This window comes from Myxocyprinus asiaticus, chromosome 18, assembly GCF_019703515.2.
Source record: "Myxocyprinus asiaticus isolate MX2 ecotype Aquarium Trade chromosome 18, UBuf_Myxa_2, whole genome shotgun sequence".
NCBI lineage: Eukaryota > Metazoa > Chordata > Actinopteri > Cypriniformes > Catostomidae > Myxocyprinus > Myxocyprinus asiaticus.
In genome coordinates, this window is record NC_059361.1 from 35,551,328 (window position 1) to 35,578,857 (window position 27,530).

Here is a 27,530-nt window from a genome sequence, read left to right on the forward strand (position 1 = left end):
TTTTTAAATTTTTTTTTTTTTTATTTGTCACCTGTCTGAACAAAGCCTAAGACACCCAGTCACATGGCAAACAGAAACAAGTGTGAATCTTTCATAAAAGAAGCAAAGTTTAATTTACAGTTTTACTAAATGTACAGTTTTTTTTAAAAAGTGTCATTATACACAATAAATACAATACAAAATTAATCTGTAGTACTATACTTCAAATTCTTACAGTTCTATTTTCTTTTTTCTCTTTACATTATTATTGTTCTTTTTTTCATGTCATTGCTTTTACTGTGTTTGCTTCTGAACGGTCCAAAGATCTTTCAGTGATTCTATCTTGTGTGTGCAAGCGTCTGAACTTAAGTATGCCTACAAAAATAAAAGCATAAAAGAGGGACACTTATTACTCTCTGAACTAGAGATGCAAAATTGTTTTTTTTAGGCTGTTTACAGGCATTATTCTCTCTGAAAGGGTTTGAGAAAACTGTAAATTGTATTTCATTTATAAGAGGCAGGTCCTGGCAACCCAAATTGTCTGTGCTGCAATAGTGTGTTTGATTTGTAAATGTGCTTTTGATGCTGGAATGCTTTAAGGTCAACAGATTTCCTACAGTTCTGGCGACTTTTCTGTTTGTGAATACTTCACTGTTAATTCCTTTAATAAGACAACCAGTAGGGTTAACTGAAAACAGAATTTAAAGCGTTTGAGCACTATTTTATAATGTATTAAAGCCTCTCTGTTTTGTTTACCAGTTCCAAAAAATGTAATTATACACTGATTCTAATGACCAATCAATTGAACTCTTCAAACAAAAGTTCTCCAAAATAAAAATACTACTGGTTGATATGACAAATTTCATAATCTCACTTAAAAGTTCCTGCAGTCTGCATGTCACAGTACATACAAAAGCAAATGTATTAAATGACTGGTCATATATTTTTGTCTCTCTCAAGTTAAGAGAACTCTTGAAATTGGGAAACTGACATAGGAACTGTCCAAGTTTCACAAAAAAAAAAAAAAAAAGAAAAAAAAAAGGGGGGACAAATGTTTGAAAATCATATCAAAGTGCACTTTATCCTTTAGAAAGTACACTTAAAGGGTCATATGTAAACCAAAAGAACACATTTTATCAGCACAAACCACAGACAAACAACTCAAACACAGCTTAACATGGGAAGAGTCTTTGTTTACTTCCCCTATCCACTGACCTCCCTTACAGTCTTCGGCAAAAGGGGATGTTATCTACTGTGCGTCTGTGAAACCAGATTCCCATTCTGTCCTCGTCCCCCTACCTGTGGATTTTGGGACATAGGGGCGGACGAGGGTACTGAGGAGAGGGGAGGTATGGACTGTCTGTAGGAAGGGTGGGTTTGGTGCTGGTTAGGCAAGTTTGCCCCATGAACCCTCCCTAACGCCCCTCTCCCAGACCCTCCATGCCCAGGAGGGCCTTGTTGGAGGTTCAGTATACTGTCTATGGCACACTGCAGGTGCTCATTCAACGAGTCATCAGGTGGCGGGCTGCCGCTAGAGAAACTTGCATTGTCCATGTCTGGAGAGTCTGATTTACAGCGTTTGGCAGGAAGTGAGGAGTCTCTTGTGCAAGAAGACTCTCCAGAAGTAGGGGGGCCTGGTGCATGCTGATCCATCCTGAAAGTACCCCTTCCTCTGTTTTTGCTTCTAACACCCTTCAATCGCCCCATGCCACCACCTTCCTCAGCCTTGTCCTCATCCTCTTTGTCCGGAAACTCTTGATGGTGTTGGTACGCATTTTTGATACCACGATAAAGGACGTCCTCTACAGCTGCAAGGCTCTGCGACTCTGCGTGTGGGTGCACCTGCCCATGCCCACCTTGCCTCTCTAGTTTCACACTGGCTATCACAGTCCGTTCAGGTTGAGGGGAAGAGCCATGCGGCTGGGGGGAAGAGGTAAGAGGGGGTCCTGCAGGAGTAATGGGCAATGTATCGCCTCCTCCTCCAGGTACTCCCGGCCTGTGACGTGGACTGATGTTCTCACGGTACGTCTTCCGGAGCGGGAGCCGACAAGTCGTCAGTGGAGGAGTCGCTGTGGACGCGGGGTTCCGTTTGACCCCACCTACCTCGTGGTGTTCAAGAGTGCCATTCATCTGGGCTGTGGATGTGGATGGGGATGACGAAGACCAGGAGGAGAAGGAGGGAGGAGCTCCACTAGAGGAAGTTGCGCTACTAGAGGTGGAGCTTGTATGTGTGGTTACCGTACTGACAGCGGATGAGGGGGTGGGGAAGGAAGTTGGGAGTGGAGTTCTTATTACAGTGGTGGGTGGGGTTACAGGTGGTTTAACCTTCTGAGGTGGCTCTGGGGTCGGTAGCTGTGGTGTAAGCTGGGTTTGGGAGTGGACTGGATCTAAGGCAGTGTTGTGAACGACCTTGCTAAGCCCCGCCTCCTGTTTGATCTTCAGCTTCAAACCTATTCGCCGGCGTGCCTCGTAGGTCTTGATGGGCGGTTTGCTGGTTCGCTGGGGAAGAGCGACGTCGTCGTCGTCATCATCATCAGCAGGCCTGGAAGAAGAGGACAGACTGCGGCTGAAGGAGGCGCTTGGTGGCACTGGCTCTGTAGATGACCGGACCATAGGAGCAGGTGAAGGGGTGGAGCTGGTGGACCAAGACACTGACGCTCCCCCTCCACCTTGCTTTATCACCAGCTTGGTGGGGGGGAAGAGTGCAAGGGCAGATGCAGGAGCAGGAGCAGCAGGTGGAGCAGGTGTAGGGGTCGGGGCAGGTGATAAAGCTGGGGTGGCTGCCACAGGTTGTGCTCCTGCTACTGATGGTGCAGTTCTTACAGAGCTCAGATCCACCTGAACAGGCCTGACCGCACTGCTGTCCAGCAAACAGGAATTGGCCACAAATTCTTCTGCAAAGAGCCAAAGAGAAAGCTGATTAGATAACACACCTTTTGTTGCACCACCAAATAATGCACTGACAGTTACGCACCTACAGTGGAAGTCTATAGAGCCAGTGTACAATAGTTACCCAACTGACTTCCATTGGAAGTGTATTACACGTTGTGCATTGAAAGCGTGCACACACATTTATTGTTTGATTTTACAAACTGAGGTATGAGTCCAAATAATTTGTGAAATCAAAAACTGACTTTTGTCAGTTAGCTTTGAGATCATCTATTCACTAGATGATCTCAAATCATCTGATTCTCATGCACTGCCCCTAGACTATGGAATGCACTGCCTACTGCTATTAAGAATGCTCCCACTTTGAACTGCTTTAAGAAATTATTAAAAACTCATCTTTTTAAAGCAGCTTATATTGATTAAATCCACTTCAGTTTAATTTACTGGGTTTTGATTTGGTTGCATAAATTGCTTTGTTTTATTTTAATCTGCTGTTGTACTAAAATGTTGATGACTCCAAATCTAAATTTTTGTCTAATAAAATGCTCTCTAGAATGAGAATGCCCCCCTCCCCCAATACCACCTGACTCTGACTAGCAATATCAAGTAGCCAATCATGGCTCAAACGTAATCATGTGAGTCTTCAATAGAAGAGAGTACATTAGCACAATAAAGAAAATGAGCACAACAAGCCATTTCATTGGGACTTTATCTTGTACAGAACAAGGAATATTCTTTGAATGCTTGGTCATTACCTGGTTTCTCCTTGGCCAGAACCCTGTCCTGACTCAGAGCGACCTTCTCCTCTTGAATGAACATCCTGTCAATCATAACCATCTCTGCAGAGGGACCTAGTCTCTGCTCAAAGTGACAAACACAAAAAACAATAAGTTCAGGGCTCTGAAGTTCCAGACATCAAGATAGACATGTGAGGGAGACTTTAATGAGTGATACCTTTGATTCCTTGAAGAGCAAGTGACGATATTTATCCAGCATTGCTTGTGTGCGCTTCAAAAGTTGGCTTGAGACGCTCTCAAATTCATCATCCACTGGATGGAGAAGCATAAATGAAAGAGTTACATAGCCAGTACATAGCCAGTACCAAATACCACACAAAAGCACAAGAGACAGAGCAATGAAATGTAAATGTAATGAACAGGACTGTGGACACTCAGGGCAGAAACCACAAAGTTTACCTCTGCGGTAGTCTTGCGGGGATGAAGCCATGCCTTGGTACAAGTGGTACGGCAGCAATCGATGAAGAGTGTCCTCAAACGTGCGGAAAGGAGAGCTATAGTCCGGATGGAGAACAGAACCTTGCTGTTTTCGTAGCTGTTCCAACAACCTACAAACCAAAGCATGATTCTAAATTAAGAAAGCTTCTCATGTTTAAATACAACAACCTAGCAACTTTGTGAATGATGCAGTTTAAAGTAAAAGTTAACTCCAAACTATTTACTCATTCACATGTCCCAGATGATACACGAGAACCAAGTTTGACATCATTAAGCTTGTTAACATGAACACTAGAAAGCTGTTTTTTCACACACACAAAAAATAAATGCTTAATATACAAAAGCACCATTTTCATTTACATGCACTGTGTTCGTCTTTCTCTTTACTCCTGTTTACATGTGGCTCGGTCAGTAAGCAGCTTTCACCACAGCACGAGTTTTGCCGATGTAAATAACAAACACGCCGTCTCAAGATGGCTAATTTTTATTGTTTGTCACTTAGCTTTATTTCCAGATATTCCATAGTCGTTGCCGTGATTGTTTCCTTAACTTTCCATTGCGATCTGCTGCGGAATTACGTTTGTTATATGTTCTGTAACACCCACATGCGCACCCTTCAAACACCCATCAGAACGCCACTTTTGTGTTAACATGGCCACATAAGCCACGTTCTTCAGGAGAAATCTAGGCGTGTTAAACCACTTTCTCTTAAACAATTAAAAGGCACAGGAAACGTTCACGTTTCAGAATGCCACTTTCTGCAAAAATCCTGGAATAAACCGTTTTCTTAAGTGCATGTAAACTGGGTCATTGACGTCAAACCTGGTACAGCATATCTCAAATAATGACTTTAATATGGAGTCTGCTGAATATCTTGTTTTGAGTTCCATGCATATAAAAGTCAAACAAGTTTAGAACGACATTAGATTGAATAAATGATATTTTTTTAAATCAATCTTTTCATGAAATACAAATGTATTGCTGTTTTTTGCTTTGCTTTCATTGGATGAGAACTTAAATTGCAAATATATTACCTTGCTTCTTTGCTTGGTTCCATACTAAATGGCCTTTTTAATGTTGAAGTCTGTGGAACAACATAAAAAATATCAAAAGATAGAAACAATACCACAAATAGGAAACAACTCAGCTTGGTTGAATAGTCTGATGTACAGGGTTCCCACACCTTTTGAACAGTGACCTATTCAGCAGTTCATGATTATTGGATAAGGATCTTTTAAAACAATAGCTAAGGAATCACAACGTTACTGCGCATGTCTGGTCCTGAAGCATTTCTGTTTGCAGTATCTTTATAACTCAGAACTGTAAAAACAAATGACTAGTGCATACTTTTGATTCTAGCTAAAACAGAACAAACAACACGTATTCTAAAAATAATAAATGTGTCATTAGGTGTCTAAGAAAACGTTAACCTGAAGTGACTTTTCCAGATGTGTCCCATTATCTTGTAGACACTGAGGGCTACATGAGAGATACGATGAAAGCGAATCATCGTTCAGATGCTGACAATAACTTCAATTAATTCAGTTAATATTTGACAGGGATGTACCCGAAGCCAAATACCTTACTCAGAAAGGCATGAATAATGACTTCAAAATGAATAATGAATTCTACCGAATAAAAGAAAAACGTATTTGTTACACTGATTATCCAATGAGCAAAGGGATAGGTTTATTTGAAAAATTGCTCTAAAATAACAATGCAATGGTGAATCTGTTATGCCAGTATGACTAAAGTATAAACATTATGAATAAAAATGCGCATGGTCTGATCAAGTTCTAATCGCATGGACATGGCGTCACAGTCTCCATTTAATGTGCGCCTCCCAGAAATCTGAGCTTGTCAAGAGTAACATTAATACCTGTTGATGCTCATTGACCCCACCCATGGGATCGACTTTACTTTGGTTAAATTAGTTCACATTTACCATATAGTGTGCTGTTCAAAATTGTTATAATATGTCAACATTATTAACTCTTCTTTGACTAGACTATATAGTATATGTGAACTAATTTAAGCAAAGTGACATCAGTTCTCTGGGGGCATGCACATCAACAGGTTAAGATACTATATCATATATCACTTTTTTGATATGTCTATGGTAATGTTTAAAGCCTTTTGAGCGAGACATATGAGAAATAGAGATTGACCTATAATCATTTTTTTCCCCTATATTTTTTCCGATATTCAGGCATTTTTCCTAAATAAGATATCGTTTTGGGAATATCGGATTACCGATAAATGGCTCCATCTAGTGGGCATTTCAGAAATTGCATGCAAATCCGCCATTACAGCAATGAGTGTGAGAGAAAACAATATGCTGACTGTTCACAGGTAAAGTAACTTGCTTTTGCAGTGTGGTGCTTGAATGAATATATTTCATTCAACGTAACAGCCATTGATGCTCAAGTGAGATGTGTAACACCAGGGCTCCTGACTTAGGAGCCATGGGCTGCTTAACTGAAACATTAAGGAGCCAAATGGCTGTTTTTAGTCGCCAAATCATATAATTGCTCGATTTAGGTTGTTGTTCAGAAACAAGACAGAAAGCAGAAGGAAGACAGCTGAAAACCCATTAATCAGAGGTTTAATAAAAAGTATATATAGGTGAGAAGATAAGGAAGTTTGCATTCCTCAATGTTCACACCCCTTTCATAATTTATACAAATATAAGAAAAAAATGGTTTTTTTATTTAGTACTGCTCTTCAGAATCCACATTACAGATAATTACATAAAGCGTAGTATGCATATAGTAGTGTGTTGCCTTCTTGAGCATCAATGAATGTTTGCACCTTGTGTAATAGTTGTGTATGAGTCCCTCAATTGTCCTAAGTGTCAAAAGCTTGATTATATATATACAGTTGTGCTCAAAAGTTTGCATACCCTTGGAGAATTGGTAATATATGTACCATATTTAAAGAAAACATGAATGAGCAGGCATGGGATTCATATTCAACTGTAGGTTATAACAGAATGGCACAATCATAAAACAAAACATGGCAACAAAGAAAAAAACGAAATGACCCCTGTTCAAAAGTCTGCATACCCTTAGTTCTTAATACTGTGTATTGCCCCCTTTAGTATCACTGACAGTGTGCAGTCTTTTGTAATAGCAGTTTATGAGGCCCCAAATTCTTGCAGGTGGTATAGCTGCCCATTCGTCTTGGCAAAATGCCTCCAGGTCATGCAAAGTCTTTGGTCGTCTTGCATGAACCGCACGTTTGAGATCTCCCCAGAGTGGCTCGATGATATTAAGATCAGGAGACTGTGATGGCCACTCCACAACCTTCACCTTTTTCTGCTGTAACCACTTGACGGACAACTTGGCCTTGTGTTTGGGGTCATTGTCGTGCTGGAGAGTCCAAGAGCGTCCCATGCGCAGCTTTCGTGCAGAATGCGAATTGTCTGCCAGTATTTTCTGATAACATGCTGCATTCATCTTGCCATCAATTTTCACAAGATTCCCCATGCCTTTAGAGGTCACACACCCCCAAAACATCAGTGAGCCACCACCATGCTTCACAGTGGGGATGGTATTCTTTTCACTATAGGCCTTGTTGACCCCTCTCCAAACATAGCGCTTATGGTTGTGACCATAAAGCTCTATTTTGGTCTCGTCACTTCAAATTACAGTGTGCCAGAAGCTGTGAGGCATGTCAAGGTGTTGTTTTTTGTGGCATTGGCCCAGTAAAGGCTTCTTTCTGGCAACTCAACCATGCAGCTCATTTTTGTTCAAGTATTGTCGTATTGTGCTCCTTGAAACAACCACACCGTCTTTTTCCAGAGCAGCCTGTATTTCTCCTGAGGTTACCTGTGGGTTTTTCTTTGTATCCTGAACAATTCTTCTGCCAGTTGTGGCTGAAATCTTTCTTGGTCTATCTGACCTTGACTTGGTATCAAGAGATCCCCAAATTTTCCACTTCTTAATAAGTGATTGAACAGTACTGACTGGCATTTTCAAGGCTTTGGGTATCTTTTTATATCCTTTTCCATCTTTATAAAGTTCCATTACCTTGTTATGCAGGTCTTTTGACAGTTCTTTTCTGCTCCCCATGGCTCAGTATCTAGCCTGCTCAGTGCATCCACGTGAGAGCTAACAAACTCATTGACTATTTATACACAGACACTAATCGCAATTTAAAAAGCCACAGGTGTGGGAAATTAACCTTTAATTGTCATTTAAACCTGTATGTGTCACTTTGTGTGTCTGTAACAAGGCCAAACATTCAAGAGTATGTAAACTTTTGATCAGGGCCATTTGGGTGATTTGTGTTATCATTATGATTTAAAAAGGAGCCAAACAACTATGTGATAATAAATGATCGGTCATATTTTCAAAATCAATGCCAAAATTTCACAATTTCTGCCAGGGTATGCAAATTTTGAGCACAACTGTGTGTGTGTGTGTGTGTGTGTGTATATATACACACACACACACACACACACACACACACACGCACACACTACCGGTCAAAAGTTTTGAAACACATTCTTTATTATAATTTTTTTTTTCCTCCACATTTTAGAATAATAGTAAAGTCATCAAAACTATGGAATAACATAAATGGAACTATGGGAATTATGTTGTGACTAAACAAAATCCAAAATAAATCAAAACAGTGTTATATTTTAGCATCTTCAAAGTAGTCACCCTTTGCCTAGAATTTGCAGACATGTACTCTTGACATTTTCTCAACCAACTTCTTGAGGTATCACCCTGGGATGCTTTTTAAACAGTATTGAAGAAGTTCCCATCTATGTTGGGCACTTATTGGCTGCTTTTCTTTATTATTTGGTCCAAGTCATCAATTTCAAAAACGTTTTTTTAAATTTTTTTTTTATTAAATTTTAGTTTTATAATGAAACAAATTTATATGGTGACACAATTATATTTTTGTCTACAAAACTAATTTCAAACATCTAACAATATGCCTTCAGATCAAAAGATTCTTAAGATCATGAGAAACATTTCAGTCAAGTGTTTCAAAACTTTTGACCGATAGTGTATATACACACACACACACACACACAACATTAAAATATTGTGTAGGTCCCCTTCGTGCCACCAAAACAGCACCAACCCGCATCTCAGAACGGGGTAGACTGGGACTAAAAAGTGGCCCTGGACTTTCTGGTCCAGAGCGGCCCACCAAACCCGGCCCACAACACACCGGCTCATTTTTATTGACTGCTAGTCATGACAACGGGCCCCACCAATGCAAAAATTGTCATAACTTTAAAACATAAAACCACTGTAAATGTGATGAGTGGAGTTTTTTGTAGAGAAAGCACTAAAAAATATGCACTTTATAGTTCAGACAAATAAAATGTCCCAAAACATTTTTTCCCCAACATACAGATGTTAGGTTAAAATGCACATGAAAGTACAAGAGAAAATGTGTATTTTAGGTGCTGTGACAAGTCAGCATTTCTTCAGATATTAAAGATCTTAATCACCTTTCAACTTTTTTCTAGAAATGCAAATAAACTATTGTTTTAGTTAATAAGAGGTTGTGGAACCAACAAGTATAATAATAATATATTATATATGTATATATAGCTATTAGGAGTGTAACGGTACATGTAATCATCCCGAACCGTCACGGTACTGACATCACGGTTCGGTGCATGCAGTCAGATGAAGAATACATCTGAGTCAGTCACAGGCGATCCACACTCTAATCCAGAAGGGGGCACGTGCGGTAATGCAACGCTGTTTGTGCAACGCTTTTCCCAATGCAATGCAACAAGAAAAAGAGCAGAAGAAGAAGAGACCATCTATGCACCAACCCAAAACAAGAATGGCTTCTCCTAATGCACAAGTTTTATTTTTCATTATTCTATTTATTTTGTACTTTTATAACACAAGAGATGCTTTTCATTTTGTAGCTGATTGTGACCAAATAACTTTTGTTTTTTTGTCAACCCTACAAAAAAATGTGGCCTATGCAAGAGTGCATTCTGTTTACTGCTTAGTGCTTAATACACTAAAGGAGGCTGTACTGTACCAACTACCTCAGGGGGGACTAAATGCCACTAGGTGGAACAAACTGTAATTTGCACTACTGTCTGTTCAAAATAAATGAAAAGAAACCTAGCATTTGGGATTTGTGGCTTTTTCCTGTTGTATCGAACTCGTATCGTACTCGTATCGAACCGTGACCCCAAAACCGAGGTATGTACCGAACCGTGACTTCTGTGTACCGTTACACCCCTAATAGCTATACAAGATCATAAAATGTTGTTTAAAATAGTTAGATGAAGAAAGTGTCGCACAGCAGAACACTGATGACAGTGCTTAAAATGTCATATAAATTACCCACTTAACTATATTGTGTAAATGTTTATTAAAAAAAAAAAAAAAAAATCAATGAAAACAAACTTGGCCAGAATATGTACATATATAAATAAACAAATATAAATATATGTAGAAAAACAATAAACATACCTCTTAAAGTGTAGAACTTCGCAGATATTTTGCAGATTAATCGCTCATATTTTCCCTCTATGTGAGTTTGTTGCATCTTTATATCTACAATGTTTTAATTCCTTCCCCAGATCACTCTTTGGAAAAAGTGAAAAGCCCTATGCTTTGACAAGTGCTGTTTCTGTTTTCCTTTTAAACAAAGTAAGCCTCAAAGTCTCAAATAGCCACAAAGTAATAATTTATGACTTATTCTCTGAATTTTTATCAGGCGTGAACATTATTCAGCAAGCCGCACTTCAGCTACCAGCGTTATGACTAAATTATGCAAATAGTGCTCATAGTTTTACTGTTTGCCGATTTTATTTACGCTGCTGTTATTGTATTTGTTGTAACTTGCAGTTATTTGTCATTTTGTGATTATTCAGAGCTCATCTTATACTTAATGTTATCTTCGGTTGTCACCATTATTGTGATTTGTATGATGCGCACATTTGCTACAATGTGTAAGTAATTTCAAAATAAAAGCCATTGTATTGGCTTTACTTTACAGAGTTTATTGAATACTCACTCTGTAATGGCGTCCGCGCAGGCATGTTGAAGCCCGGGGCAGCCGCCTATATCGCCTGTAGGATGAGGCGGTAATTGCACAGCAATGGGTCAGCCCAAATTACCCACCGGGAAAACGCACAGTGCTCATGATGGTCAGTCCTCCCCCGTCTCAGAATAGCATTCTGAGATGATTTTCTTCTCACCACAATTGTACAGAGTGGTTATCTGATTTACCATGGACTTCGTCAGTTCAAACCAGTCTTGCCATTCTCTGTTGACCTCTCTCATCAACAAGGCGTTTCTGTCCACAGAACTGCCGCTCACTGAATGTTTTGTTTTTTGGCAACATTCTGAGTAAATTCTAGAGACTGTTGAGTGTGAAAATCCCAGGAGATCAGCAGTTACAGAAATACTCAAACCAGCCCATCTGGCACCAACAATCATCCATGCGATTATCTGATTAGCCAATCATGTGGCAGCAGTGCATAAAATCATGCAGATAAAGGTCAGGAGCTTCAGTTAATGTTCAAATCAACCATCACAATGTGGAAAAAAATGATCTCAGTGATTTGGAATGTGGCATGATTGTTGGTGCCAGATAAGCTGGTTTGAGTGCCAAAAAACATCCAGTGAGCTGCAGTTCTATGGATGGTAATGCCTTGGTGATGAGAGGTCCAGTAGCAGTTTTAACCACCATGCAAACCACGCAACTGCGTGGGGCCCCAGACGTCGGGGGCCGCCCGGCCCGAGTAGGAAAGCTCTGCAAAAAGCGCTTGAGGGGTGACATGTTGTTCTGGGTACACACGCGAATACGCTGTTGTCTGAGGTCTCAGAGTGGTTCACGAAGCCGCCGGGTTCGGGTCAGTAGGACTTTGGGTTCGGGTTTGTCATTTATGAAAAAAATATACAGGCCTTCCGAACTTGTTTCGCCCACGTGCTCTCACTCACACAGATATGCGCAACGGATGAGGGGCCGTTCACATGTGTTTTTGCGTGCGTCTATTGTTTTTCAATTGTTTTTCTATGTAAACACACGCTTTACGAACGTCCTTAACTGCTGTACCGCATCTCACTGTTTCTCACGCAGGACCGGCACATTTTTAGATTCTGTGTCATGTTAAAAAATAACGTTCAGGTTTCAAAAACACACGTCGAGACACCCGAGTTCTGTTTCATTAGGTGCGCTGCATCTAGACTGTTTTTAGCGAAGTGTCACAAAGATTTAACATTCTGAACAAGTTCAGGTTGAAAGAGGTGACTGTTACAATGTTTAACATTATTCCAGATTATTCTGTACCAAGCAAAGTTTCAGTGCTTGATAAACGGCAATGTTTTTTTTTGTTTTTCTTATGCTCTAGTGTGCTGAGGGTCCGCCGTGGCTTGTATGTTTACTGTTACAATACTGTAACAAATGTTGCTTACGATGCTTAGCCTACATAAAATACAGCCTTTTGCAACATGATGAACAATACACTGCAGCATTATTAATACTGTATCATATTATAATGACAGTCTGGACAACAACAAATCATTTTTGGGTTATAATAATATATATTGTAACAACTGAATTTCAAAATGTTACTAGGTGAAGTAGTAGGTTTTGCACACCCTGTTCACACACACACACACACACACATTGGGTTCTCATGTTTTATGAGGACTCTCCATAGACATAATGGTTTTTATACTGTACAAACTTTATATTCTATCCCCTAACCCTAACCCTAAACCTAAACCTAACCCTCACAGAAAACTTTCTGCATTTTTACATTTTCAAAAAACATAATTTTGTATGATTTATAAGCTGTTTTCCTCATGGGGATCGACTGATTGTCCCCAGAAGGATTGTGGGGACATTTGGTCCACCCCCAACGCAGGGAATACCTATACACACACACACACACTCGTGTTTTGTAAAAATATATGTAGGTAAATAATGGTTTTTTTATCCCTGTATTGTGGAAAAACTGGAAAACATACATTAATTATCTTTAACAAGATTTGTATTTCATTAAACATTTTGAATGTACTTGGTTACAATGGCTGATAGGGAGAATTTAAAATTATGACTTAAAATCAATGTAGTCATTTTTTAAGCAAAGTTTTTCAAAATGGAGCCCCGGGTTGGTCGATTGCTCGGGGACTCAGAAATCATAAACCCGCCCCTGGAGAGGTCAACAGAGAATGGCCAGACTGATTCAAACTGACAAAGTCTATGGTAACTCAGATAACGGCTCTGTACAATTGTGGCGAGAAGAATATCATCACAGAATGCCATTCTGAGATGCGGGTTGGCACTGTTTTGGTGGCACGAGGGGGACCTACACAATATTAGCCAGGTGGTTTTAATGTTGTGGCTGTTCGGTGTGTTTGTGTGTGTGTGTGTGTGTGTGTATATATATATATATATATATATATATATATATATATATATATATATATATATATATATATATATATATATACACACACACACACACACACACACACACACACAGTATATAAGTGGTGTGGGACTTTTAATCATAAAGAAGCCTGAAATACACATGGGACTCCTATTTTGAAATGTCTGCACTCCCAGTTGTGAACACACTGACGGATGATTCACTGAGAAAGTGACTCTGATTCAAACTGCTAACCTGAGCTCCTGAGTTCACATTCTCAGTTCTTTTCAGGTGATTCATGAAAGACCCGGTTCAAGAGTAATTTGGCCACGACTCTCTCGCGCTGGGTTTGTTGTTGCGTGCAGCAAGCTCATCACAACAGAACAGGTACAAAGCAGTGCGAGACACAATGGTGCGCGTTCTAAAAATATATTCAGTAACTCACAAGATGATATCTGACGAAACTGTATATGAACGCATACAACCTGACTACTGCCAATGACGACTAGATTTTAAATTATTGTCGCAATCAATTATTTTTTGTCGCAAGACCAGCTTGTTTAAAAATTCCCTTAATTATATTACAATTTACAATATAACTTTATTTTGCTATGAATCATCATCTACGCAATTGAAGCGCTGTGGAAATTATCTCCGCGACACCGAGTAAAAGTTTTGCTTGAACGCTTAGAAATGAATGGGGCAAAATCCTCGTGTCACAATAAACGTGTCTAAAATTGCTGTGTGTCGGGAGGCAATGAGCATTAATGAGATGTGCATGTAATTTGCTCCCAGATAAGCTTCAGATGCACTGCTCACTGTACAACACAAAAATAGAGCTCTTTCAGCAGGTATTTTGTTAGGCAGCTGCTATAATCTAGACCAAAACATACTTTTTTTTTTGTATCCCCTTTTCTCCCAATTTGGAATGCCCAATTCCCACTACTTAGTTGGTCCTCGTGGTGGTGCAGTTACTCACCTCAATCCGGGTGGCGAAGGACAAGTCTCAGTTGCCTCCGCTTCTGAGACAGTCAATCCACGCATCTTATCACGTGGCTCACTGTGCATGACACCGCGGAGTCTCCCAGCATATGGAGGCTCATGCTACTCTCCGCAATCCACGCACAGCTTACCACACGCCCCATTGTGATCAATATCGGTCGATCTCTAATGAGAACATGCATCTGAGTCTCACTCGCTCCTCATGCAGACTGTATGCAGAGTGAGAGGTGAGGGAGGGGTTAAGTTTTTGGTCAATATGAATGATTTCTTTCCTAAACAAAGCGTAGGCAAGTAACCTGCAATGAACAAGTACAGACTGTTGTGTAGGGCTGTATAAGGCTGGGATGTCATCATGATGTTGCCGGTTATATAAAATTAATCAATATTGTGATTATAGCAATAATTTTAATGCACTTTTTTGTGCCACTTGATTTCTTAAAGAGAGCATAACTATTCTAATTTCACAATCATTCAGGGCTGCACAATATAAAAATAACATTTTGCTGCTGTTCATTTCTGATTCAAACAGAATATTTTTGTATTATATGTGTGTGTGTATATATATATATTCTTGTTTATATAAAATAATAATTACATATAATAAGAAGAAGAAATCATTCTATGCATTATACAAGGCATATTGTTACAAGGCACATTGTTATATGGAAACTATAAACGGAAGAGTCCATTTAAAATGGGCTTTTCATTTAGTATTGACGCACTTCTGGTTTAAGACCCGCCCACATCTGATTATATCCGAATACAGATACAGATCATTTTGCTATTGCAACAGAAATAGACACAGATAATGGCTTCACTGAACACCCCTACCCATTATAATCAATGAAGCTGTCAACTCTGAAAGCACATGACTTACGCAGCTTCATTAATTTTAATTGAAGCCACTTTTGTCACTTTTAGAGCCCGTAAAGAAATACTCTAAATTAGCTAGCCAACTAGACTCTACTTATCAAACTTAGTATTAGTAGGCAAAAAATGTGTTCACCTTCCAGAGATAAAATGTGTGCTATATATATATATCCTACAGTTCCTACATATATGTCCTACTTAACCAGCCGTCTCGCTTCAGTACTGCAGTCCTTGCATCCATTTGTGTTTTTTTTTTTTTTTAAGAAATGTAAAATCTTTTATTTTCATTAGTTCCACACATCCAGAGCGTATCCAGCCACCAAACAACATGGTCCAAATGTTAATGTTGACATTTTATGACAATAATGAATACATTATCGCTATGAATCACTATGAATGAATTGCCTCCCGCTCTTGTTTTAAATGAGTTTAACAACTAACTGGAAATGTTTTAGGAACCAAGATGTTACTTCCCAAACCAATAAATATAATTTTGAAATTGTCTATTGAAATGTACGACTTCTTAACCTATGATTTTTTTATTTTCATGACATCTCAAGGGTTGGAAGTCACAATTTTAAAATTCTGATATTTACATCTTTTCCATGATGTGGGAACCCTGAATGTACTATTATGTGATTTTAAACCTACCTGTGTTTGAACAGGAGCAGGTTGTGGAGGTGCAGACATTTGAGAGAGTCCAGCACCTAAAACCTGAATCTGCAAACCTGCTTTACCCAGAGTGAGCCCACCAACTGAACTTATGATTCCTGGCTTTGCCTGTAAATTTGAACCAGTTTCCATGTTCAGTAAAAAGTCAATAATTCTGCAAAGCTACATTTTCCAGGTGTAATTTCACTAACAACTTAATTTCATTCACCTGAACAGCCTGTGCATGGTTTGGTGTAGTGATTCCCTGGTTCACCGTAGCTCCAGCTGACACTGCAGAAAATACTTGCGTCTCATTTGAACCTTAGGTGGGAATAACTTTGTCAACACAATAATATTTTTAAGCAAGGATCTAAAGTTTAGAAATGTGAGGCAACACACCTGTTGTAGAGGACTTGACAAGCACAGACTTCTGCTGCAACAGAGACGGGATTGGCGCTTGGATAGTGCTACTGGACGTTGATGTTGCGGCCTGGACCAAAGGCTGATCAGGCATTTTGCTGAACTGGTTTGTAGCCTGTTGCTGAGAAGCCTGGGCTTGAGCCTGAGCTTGCTGCTTAGCCTGGAGGAGAATGTTTTGCTGGATCTGAATAGAAAATGAGCACACAGACAATTGACTATTGATTTTCAGTGGCTGAAAATCTTTAAAAATCTGAGAGATTTTGCAACAGCGTGTCCTAACCAGGCGTGACGATGAAGAGCAAGTGATGAATCATCTCTCGTTTTGAGCTGCAATGTGTGACAAACCACTGGGTATCTACTAACATACTAGGGTTGTAACGATAAATAAATCTGGATCCATCATGGCAGACTTTGAGGTTTCGGCAAAAATAGGACTGATTGAGAATCTATAAGATCATATCGTAATGAAACTTGCGAATTACACCCCTATAACATACTCCTCTTACTATTTCTGCAGCGTATAGTAAGTGATGTACACCTCCATTTCCAGCCAGACAAATTAACAAAGTAATTACAGATGCAGTTTTCAACATCTCTATTATCAGAGTCAATTACATGTTTACACAAAATCTAATCAAAAATGCAAAATAACCGTATTTATTACTTCCAAGATTATAACTGAATGCTGCTCACATGCAACGTGATGGTTATGTGACAATTTAGCAATACAATTGTTTGAAATGTTTCATTGCATGATGCCTGTTTCACTTACTACTAGGCAGTATGCAGTGTATACTTAGCAGTATTCAGTTAGTAAGCTTGTACTCCAAAAGCATTGTTTTCCATTCGCTTGGTTACTCTTCATCTTCTCACACTTGATAATTCTCCATAATGAAATCTCATTGGTCTAAATTCCTGCTCCACATCTGTACATAACCATTAAATACATTTTAATTGGCTGTAATTTTTGTCGATTGGGCAGATTACTTGCTGCAGGGAAATTGTCATGTCACGACTAGTTAGGAAACAGTGTTACAGATAGACAAATCAATACCTGGTGAAGCTTTTCCAAAAGCTGCTTTTGTTGAGGAGAGGGTTGCGCAACGGATGACATTGTCTGTAGCTGCGCACTGACCAGCTGCAGGTGATGCTGCTGTTCTGCAGTCAGCCCTGGCACCACAGCCACATGCTGTTTCATCACTGCAGCTGAGGGTGAGTTCACAACAGGCTGGAACTGGAACTGTGCAGGAAGTGTCTGTGGAGGCTTTGGGGAGCAGGAGGAAGGAGGCATGTCTGGCTGCTGGGCGGCAGACTGAGGCAGAGTCTGAGGAAGAACTTGAGGCTGGAGCTGAACTTGTATCTGCGGAGACTGCTGTGACTGTGGAGGAGGAGTTGGTTGTGGTGGTTGTGGAGAACCTACGATCTGATTGTTTATTATAAAGAGAGGGGGTAGAGAGGAAGGCGTGCAGGACCGCGAGGGAGTCTGTGCTTGTGACTGAGGCTGGGGTTGCGAGGGAGGGCGAGACTGCTGGTGAGGAGACTGGATCTGTTGGCCGAGGGTGAGGGGAGAAACCTGGGCCGGTTGAGGGCTATGGGACAGGGTGGGTGTTGGTGTAGGGGTGACCACATGATGAGATGGGGAGGAGCTTTGGATCTTTATGGTCTGTGGATGAGCTGCTGATGGAACCTAGACACAAGAAGGGGAGGACAAAAAAAAAAACAACAAAAAAAAAAAACATTATTTAAAGGATGCCAGAAAAATCAGTCATACTTTATACTTTAAATCGTTTGGGCAAAATGCTTGCGTTTTTAGGGATGCATTGACATTTTTTACCCACTGCAAATGGCAAAGAAAACAAAGTGATTTTTTTGCCTGGAAGACTAAAATAAAGATTTTTTTTTTTTTTTTAATAATTTCTTTAATTAGACAGGTTCTTATGAGAGAATCGAATCGAGAATCGAAAAGAAACAAGGAGAATAGAAGGTGGGATTGAAAATCAAACCCAAGTTGCCCGCACACAAGCTTTTCTGTGCAACACACGCACATCACTCACCAGGGCAGGCCAAAAAATATGACAATCAATAGCCACTTTTCCACTATCGGGCCAGTCCGAGTAAGGGCTAGTCCCAAGACCAAAATCAATTTGCATTCCCACCACCTATTCTACGTTGATCTGTTGAGATAATGTGGTAGCTAGATATGAAAAATTGGGGAATGAGTTTCTTGATGCTGAAACCTCTGACCTGAATCAGCTAAACTCCACCTTTGACACAGACCCCGCCTCAAACCCCAGTTGACCTTCTTTGGCCCAAGGTTAATCAGCGGGCAAGGGCGCTTGTCCGTCGGCCACGGTTAAGCCCCAAAGAGGCATGATGAAGCCCCGGAAGTGACAGTGGGAACGCAACTGGCACGCACTAGAATGCCCTCATTTGGCCTGATAGTGGAAATGTGACTATTAAATACTCAAATATCAAATTAGAACACGTAACAAATAATTTCTATAGCAATGCAAAAGAGAAATAGTGGCTATAAAAGCTATTTGCATTGCTCTCCTATACTGATCATCACCAATGCATTCAAAGATTTACAGTTTACAACACCAACTTTAATAAAAGCTGGATAAAGCAATAAAAACAACCCAAGTAGTCTATTCTATGACTTAGAGATTTATTCAGGAGCATCTATATTTGCTTATCTATTTGTTTAAGATATTGTGGCACTTCTAAATGGTGTCATTGGTTTTAGGGTGATGGAAAACCTCATTACAATCCTCAACATAATTCAAAAGGATGCCGTGAATTGGAGCGCATATTTCTGAGTAAATATGCGACAAAAGCATTGGCTAAAGCTGACAAATGGTGATAAAGCACATGAGAACAGCACTGAAGTCCAACAGGTCAGAATGGGACTTTATCATACCTAAAAAGTCTAACAGAACCACCAAGAGGCAGATGAGAGACTCAACAATAAAAAAACAAAAAGGCATGAAATGTCTTACGTGAACGTATATACACTTCTAATTATGCAAACTTGATTTCTAATGCTGTTGCATTTTGAAATGTGTCAGAACGGAATTCGTAATACAATGCAAGTACTCGTAGCATTCTCAGGGTAGCTGTAACTGGCATTAATGCAATTTTTTCTTACACAGTCAATTTTCTGTTTTTGGTCTCTTTTGCCAGTCATGGTTAGAACTCTGCTGAGCAAGTTAGATTAAGTCAGTTTAACTGAATATTGTCTACATGTTTGTACACATCCAGTTTAATTGTACAGACTTTTGGAAAGACTTTAATACTGAATGTTGTTTCCATCCATTACCGTGTTTTTCAATTCAGTTTCACAATCATTTTTGATATATGAACAGAAAAAAACGCAGCACTTGATTTTTGGTTTCTCATTTCAGTGCATCACTAAAGCAATAACTAATGTAAACTTTTCAGTCATAACTATAGGGCAAGTGGGGAAAAACACAGCAATAAGCAAGCAACAATAAATAAATACAAGCAGGATAAAAGGAGAGCAAGGAGAAATTGGAGGGAAAATTTTCTTATCTAAAATCTTTCAGTAATATTTACAAATCCTAAAAAATTCAAATACTTCCTGAAGTGTACTACATATCTAATCTGAACATTAGGCACATATCTAATAGATTTGTGTTCTCTGACACTATTGGAGTTTTTCATCAAAAGGGAAAAAGACCAATGGCAACAGAGGATATCACCTTCACAAAGAACAATAAAAAAATTGGTTCATTGAGAACAGACATGTTATAATACAATACATTTAGACACAAATATCTAATATTCAAAAGAGTTTTGCTAGGAGAGTGACAAAGGCAATTCTTGGCAGTGAGCAAGTGATCAAGTTCAAAACTTTCAAAGTGATCTTGAAGGGAATTAATATGATTTTTCTTGGGTGGGGGTGGAGGGGTATTGGTGGGTTCTTGATTGAGGTTAAAACAGAAGTTACTGCGTGTCCAGAAAGTACTAGTAGCGAGTAGTTTAAATGTTAGTATGGATAGATATAGTGAGTTACACAGACTTATAGCAGAAAACTAATAGAAGAGCTACAGTGCTGTCACTCCATGCTCATGGGAAGATGCACAAAGTTGTTGCAAATGCAAATGAAAAAAAAAAAAAACCTCTCTACAGCCTCTTTATTGCATGTGAAACTATTTGAAGAGCAACGACTGCACTTATTCAAACCAACCCATATCCCAATTAGGGTCAACGTAGTTTGGCAAGCTTCCTGTTCACAATCAATCATGCAAAAATATACAAAAGGAAGGAAATCTATTACGATGAGATTGAGCGGAGTTATGGAAAATATCGCACTATTGAATAGTTAACCGACAAACAGTATTATACTAGTATCATAATACCAATAAAAAACATTGTTTTTATACAGATGAACAGTGAACAAAAAACGAAAGCATGAAAAGTGTAGGGATGTGCACAGATGGTTGTTATTCGGTTAACCATTCAACGTGCCTGTATTTAAATACTTAAAATTACTATTTGGTTATTCTGTACATGGAATAGAGGTGTTCTACCAAGGCAAGTTAAGGGCTGTTTTTGCGTGTCTGCAATGTTTTTCAATTGTATTTCTATTTAAACGCAGCGGATGAACGTCTTCGACTGTTGCGCCACATCTCACGTTTTTTTTCAACATCTCGCACAGGACCGCAACATTTTTTAAAATTAAAGTTAAAAAGTTAAAGTCAAGTTAAAAATAATTTTTAGAAACACATTTCAAGACACCTGTGTTGTTTCATTCATTACCCTGCATCTGGCTTTTTTAGCAAAGGTGTCACAAAGATGATACTCTGAAGAAGTTCAGGTTGCAGAGAAGACTTCAAGTGATGGTTACACATGATTCCATATAATTTCAGTTTCAGTTTCAGCACTTGACAAATAGTAAGCCAATAATTTTACACATTTACTCTGGTGTGTAGACAATAATTCCAGTAGTTAAATGCTAAACCATTTAAAAATCAAAGCATCCCAAAAAGGCTTATAAACCGCAGAAGTGCAGCTCCATGCATGCACAGGACAATACTACTTTTCACTGCGTTACGGAAATGTTTGCTGCCTTACGGGAACCTGCCCGGGCAGAAAACATATCAGGTTTGACACTTACATTATGTATTTTCCAGAGGTTAAAAATACTAAGTTACTGCCAGTGGCCAGTGCTTTTTTTGGTTTGACTTTAATGTGAATGATTTTATCCTTTGAAGATCTATGTATTGTGCTATTTAGGCTCATTGCTCACTGTGCACTTTATTCCCTGCTATTTTGAGTAGTCTTGGACACATATCCATAGCCATAAATGTTCTTTATTCCCGAGTCTTTACAAATAACTGAATAACCATTTGCGAACCCTCGCTCTTACCGGAATACTATAAACGGTTACTGTGCACATCCCTAGAATGCACAAAGTAAATAAGACCAGATGATAAAGCAGGCTATGAGCAGAGAAAAACAGCAATCAAAAGCAAAAACCTAAGCAATAAGAAAAGACAGGAAACAAGAGAGAGAAAGGGAGTTCTGCTGGGCGACAATGGTCCAATACGCAGCAGTGGCAGCAACGAGTGGGCGGGGCTTAGAGCAGAGCATGAGCTCATCTACCTTGTTAACCACTGTTGCCTTGGGGGCGGGGTCAAGGGAGGGGCTGGGACTCTGCCTCTGCCGAGTTTCAGCTAACAAGTTGTCATGGCCTGAAGGGGCGGGACCAGAACTGCTGCCGCTGACGATAACAGATGCAGGTACACCAACAGCGGCAGGTGGGTCTTTTCCCGCTAGCTGCTGTTGGTCCAAACATGGGTACATTTATCGGTTAAGGGATGGGTGAAGTAAAACAATATTCCAAGCTGGTCAGAGGTCAACTTGGGGATCAAATGTTATGTTAGCTTACTGGCAAAGGCACACGGTTTGCAAACAGCAGATAAGGCTTAAAGAGAGCACACTGACCTGCTGCAGGAACATCTGCAGAGACTCCTGGCTTAGGATCATGCTGGAACCAGGGGATGTGAATAACACCTTTCCTGAACTGTGCTGGGCCTGAGGACCCAACCCCACCATTGAGGACGTGGACGTGGCCATTATTGGGGATGGAGATGAAGAGGAAGGAACCGAGGCAGCTACTGACAGTGGTGGAGTCTGAACCGTTAGAATTGAAGGTTGAGATTGAGCCTGTGCTGCTTGGGCTGCCGGGTCTGTGGAGCCGCCCAGCACTGTGATACCCTCTCCAGGCTGGCATGGTGCCATGGCTGTCGTTCCACTGCTACTGTTACTGGGAATGCCACCAGACTGTTGCAACGTCTGCAAACTGACTGCTGGGCTAAGGTTCTCCATAGATAGGGAATTCTGTATGGGCATGCCCTGGATGACTGTTTGTACTTGGCCTGTAACTGGGTGGGCTTGTGTCTGTGTTTGCGCCAAAGACACTGGCATTTGAAACAGAGTGGGATGACCAATCTGCCCGGGCTGGAGCTGGATGGGTCCAGAGAGAATATGAGCAGCACCAGAGTGACCCTGTGAGGCCAGCACTTGACTCAGGTTGATGCTCTGATTGGCTGTCAAGATCTGATTAGCAATGATCTGCCCTCCAGGTCCCTGACTTGTAATGATGTGGCCACCAGGATGCTGGGTCAGGATCTGACTTCCTGCCTGAAGTCCTGGTAAGAGAAACTGGTGGTTTTGGCCCTGCAGGACAGTTTGCGAGGGAAAGACAATGCTGCCCTGTTGGTTTAACAAGTGAACACTGAGTGGTTTGCCCGATGTTTGGGGGCCTTGTTGCTTAAAGAGCGCTTGTGAAAACTGTGCTCCCTGTGATGCTGCCTGTGTGCTCAAGACTACATTTGAGCCAGGCTTCCCAGCGAGGAAAGTCACATTCTGACCAGCGGACACTGGGATTTGCTGCACCCCAAGAGCCTTATTAGCATCATTTGGCAAGGCCTGTGGGGCTGGAAGCTGTTGCTGTTGCTTGAACATTTTGGGTTGGATGGCACCCCCTTGTGGAGGCTTGGGCTGTATTGGTGTTGGCGTTCGCTGGATGATGACATTCTGCATGATTTGGCCTTGGGGCTGGGTTTGAGATCCAATTCCGGCAGTCAAAGAGGCATTACCAAAGCCCATATTGCCACCAGCAGTGGCCATTGTAGCTGCACTGTTGTTGGTATTTGTGTTGCTTAAGCACACAGCTGGCCCATTTAAGGCAGGGGACCCTAGAGTGGTCTTGCCCCCTTGAATTAAAAGTCCACCTCCTGAACTCAAAACAGAGCCCCCAAGCCCAGCCTGCGCTCCAACGCTGGCTGCTTCAGGTCCAGGTTGATGGAGCTGGTAGCCACCCATGGTTTTTGCCAAGATCTGCTGCCCAGATGGGTTTAAAGTCATTACAGTGGGTTGGCCCACAACTTGAATTTGTCCAATTCCCAATGGTCCAGATTGACTGCCATTCGGTAAGGCCTGAAGGCTTGAAATAGACTGAAGAGTTACATTTCCAAGCCCAACTTGCTGCACAAATGGCTGAACACTGATGGCCTTGTTCATGACCTGGGGTTGAAGCTGCAGGCCTGGATGTGCCAGGACTGAACCAAGCATGTCAGGGGTTGCATTAGAGGGTGCAGCAGGGGTGCCTTGGTTAGGAAAAATCTGAGTTGCACCTCCAATGCCCACCCCAGACAGGCCAGCATCAGGCAGGGGTTGGACCACCTGCGTTAGACCAGTTAGCCCAAAGGAACTGAGGTCAAGCTCAGCTTCAGCCTCTTGAAGGCTCTGCTCCGTGATGTTAGCCTCAGCCAGGCTCTGTTGCAAAATGTCACAGGGTTCGTGATTTGTCCCAACACCATTGCTTCCATTGTCTCCTCCTGGTGATGCCCCCAAGATGTCATCGTCCTCCAGGAAGTCCAAATCAACGCTGACTCTAGGCAGGCCCGGCTCAATTGTTGACAGCTGAGCCTGTGGCTGGACCTCAGGAACGTGGCCCTGAAAGAGACAGAGACATAAATTTAGCAGGTCCACCTTGGAGCATATTCAGAATGGAGAAATATAATGGCAGGGATGAAACCCTTCTGGCACATTCCGGGCCCCATGATTGTTGTAGATGCAGATCTGGTGCACAATGCATCTGATTTGGAAGGTGGGTCTGAAGAGCAAGTGCCTCTAGATGGATACAGGAGGTTGGGGGAAGTGGGGGATATTACTCACCCCAGTGCTCGAGAAGAACGAGTTGGACGGGTCACTCGTGCCATCCAAAAGGTCATCAGTGTCCAGCTACAGACAGACACACCCAGGATAGGATAGACAGAAACCACCACAGCACACAGACAGGCATGTGAAAGGGATAGAGAGCAGTTGTACGAGGGGCAAATAGGCACACAAAGAGGGAAAGGGAAGGGAAGAGCAAAGTGAGGACAGTGCACCAAATGACCAGAACAAAATGCAGGCATATGACAGGCATTAATTAGTTAAAAGTCAAGCAAACAGGGAAGAAAACAGGAGTCAAAAGACAGGAAAAATTAGATTAGTAAATCATATATGCAAATTAACCAAAGAGGAAAAAATTAGGACTGAAATTAGGAGGAGCAGTTATATTCTAAAGAAATGGTCAATAAGCTGAACAGGGGCAGAAATGTTAAAATAACCCAGAAAGGAGGTGAGGGGAAATTCTTGTTGGGCAAGTGTGCTGTGTTTCGCAGTGATATATCTGAGTTACACTTTTCAAGTGGCATATCAGCATTCATTCTTGTCCACCGACGCAACGGATCTCAACAAAAATATAATCAGACTTCCACTTTCATTACTCACTTGTGTTTCTGATCCATGAAGAAAATCGTTGAGTGCTTGTGGGTCACTATAATACAAAAAAAGATACTCAGCTGGGTCTACACCAAAATTGGCATTTAGCACAATGCATCCAAGTTATTTCAAGCCAAACAACTGTTATTGTTGTTACAGTGATAACAACAAAGTACGCTTACCAAATTACATCTAGCAAGCACCTGCCATCTTCATCATCCATGTCAACTGTAAAAAAAAAAAAATATATGTTTTGCACAAACATTAGCCCTGTGAACCAAAGTCCTTTCTTTTACAGATTGGCTAAACACTACACAGCCTTAAAAAAGAAAAAGCAAATTTCAAGGCAAATATTTACATCTGTCATTAGGAGTGAAATATGGCTAAATTAATTCGCAGACTCACACTCACACAAGTGACAATAACAATCAGCACAAAAAGTGACTCATGAATTACAATTAGATTGATAACGTCTGAGTTTTCTTGACAAACACACTCATTTTGAAGAAAATAAACCGGATATTTGCCAAAGATGCAAATAGTATTAAAAGCAGACTAAATGCTGCCAGGTAAATGCTGCTTTCGTCAATGGCCATCACGTGATTAACTCTATCAAAAGGAAAATAAAGAGCATTAAACTAAATCATAAATGAACACCACATAGAAATAAAGCCTATAGATTTTCAGGAATGATTCCTACAGCTGTTATAATTTAACAAAGCATCTCAAATTGTTTAAGAGCCATCTTAAACCATCATTAGAGTCCTACTGTTCTGCTTAATTGAATACCATCGTTAAAAATTTGCATAGACTATTTTACATTTACCTACATATTCAGCTTAAGTAATATAAAGCATTCTGGCGCTTTTAACAGGGACTATCCCGATGTAAAACGAGTTAATGTTTCCACATCCTTTGCGGCAGCAACTAAACTTTCGTGTACTGTCTTGAGCGCGAGAGAAGGTGAGTGAAAAAGCGCGCGCATCACCTCACAATCTCACAGATAGAGAAAAACCACTGATGGGCAAATGTTACGATTTCAAGTCACAAACAGCTATTTTTAGGAATTAGGCAGACATTAAAGAGTCAGTGCAATATTCGCGATCATAAAGTCTCAACCTAAAAACAATCAAAACCAAAAAATGATGATGAAGTAGGCGGGGACGCCGCTAATGTTTGTTGGGGGCCACAAAAACGCTCTGCAGAACACACAGTCCAGCACTAGCAAACATCTGAGACCGTTTCTGCTCTCTGGGGTTGACTTTTAAGAACATTTTGATAGCATCTCGCATCAGAGGACCGCTGGAGACATTAATGGAGACTCTGGACCTCTAGGATACGGCGGCTATTCTTCGCTTTTGCAAAGCTGTAATAACTCACTCGACATACCCAAGGGTGCAATGCAGTGTATGTTATTTGCGACCACATTTAAAGGTCCAACCGCACAGAGCGTCTTAATCATCGCTGTTAAACTTTTTCTGACGCCCGTTCTGCAGCAGATCCAGTTAGCGGTGGCTAGCTAGCATCCTAGCTGCAATTTCTGCGTTTACACACGCAATACGAACATATCCGACAATAACTGACTGCAGACACGCAGTATTTCTGGCATACGAACGCATTCATTGGAGAAAGCGCACGTAAATGGTGAATATTCGGTGATCGGGCTCCAATAGAGGCAATTGCGTAGCCTATCTTTATCCCTGCTAAATATGAGTTTATGTTGGAATACTCTTGGACCAGGGGGTATGCTTGGGAATTCGCTGTAAAATCAACCTTCATATGGCCCGGCCACATGAAGCGGGAAGAGGCGAGGTCTGCGATCGGCGTGCAGCATGCGAATGTTGCAATAGTTATTGAGAATTATAGAGAAATTGGTACATTGTAACAAACTCACCCGAGACGATAGAGGTGCAGACGGCGCGGGGTCTCCAGTTCGGCCCTGCACGGGCTCCGCGTCAGGACCCAAGCACAGCGCTCAGAAGCAGGAAACAGAGGCCTGACGCGTTCGCCTGATTAATAATCGAACACCCTGTTGTTGTTATTATTGCAGCTGTACATTTGTTGCTCTTCTACTTTGACACGATATTGCACTTTATCCATGTATTAAATTATATGATATTATTTTATGTTGAATTAAGAGGGAAAAAATCGTATACACGGTTCCTATCATATAAGACAATATACCGTATAACATTCACTGATAATGGTGCTTAACCTTGCTTCTTTATGTTAATAATGCATTATTAAATGTACACACACCTATAGCGGTACATAACCGCAGCACACTGATCTTGAAGGCTGTATCT

The 27,530-nt window shown here is 40.8% G+C and overlaps 1 protein-coding gene across 4 annotated transcripts; it reads right to left on the bottom strand.

Moving 5' to 3' along the window:
* On the bottom strand, positions 1 to 27,530 carry LOC127455719 (BRD4-interacting chromatin-remodeling complex-associated protein-like). 4 transcript variants are annotated; one of them, XM_051723790.1, is made up of 15 exons: positions 27,119 to 27,530; positions 25,407 to 25,452; positions 25,234 to 25,279; positions 24,634 to 24,699; positions 22,396 to 24,411; positions 22,054 to 22,230; positions 17,480 to 18,112; positions 16,405 to 16,609; positions 16,235 to 16,326; positions 16,006 to 16,134; positions 5,138 to 5,187; positions 4,065 to 4,213; positions 3,823 to 3,917; positions 3,624 to 3,729; positions 1 to 2,873 (listed from the first exon to the last, which is right to left on the bottom strand). In XM_051723790.1, the coding sequence occupies exons 2-15, from the start codon at positions 25,445 to 25,447 to the stop codon at positions 1,225 to 1,227; spliced, it is 5,454 nt and encodes a 1,817-aa protein (XP_051579750.1). In that variant the 5' UTR covers positions 25,448 to 25,452; positions 27,119 to 27,530; the 3' UTR covers positions 1 to 1,224. The 4 variants fall into 4 exon arrangements, with proteins under 4 accessions (XP_051579750.1, XP_051579751.1, XP_051579752.1 ...); XM_051723791.1 differs by having other exon boundaries at positions 3,624 to 3,726; positions 27,119 to 27,528; XM_051723792.1 differs by lacking the exon at positions 24,634 to 24,699 and having other exon boundaries at positions 27,119 to 27,528.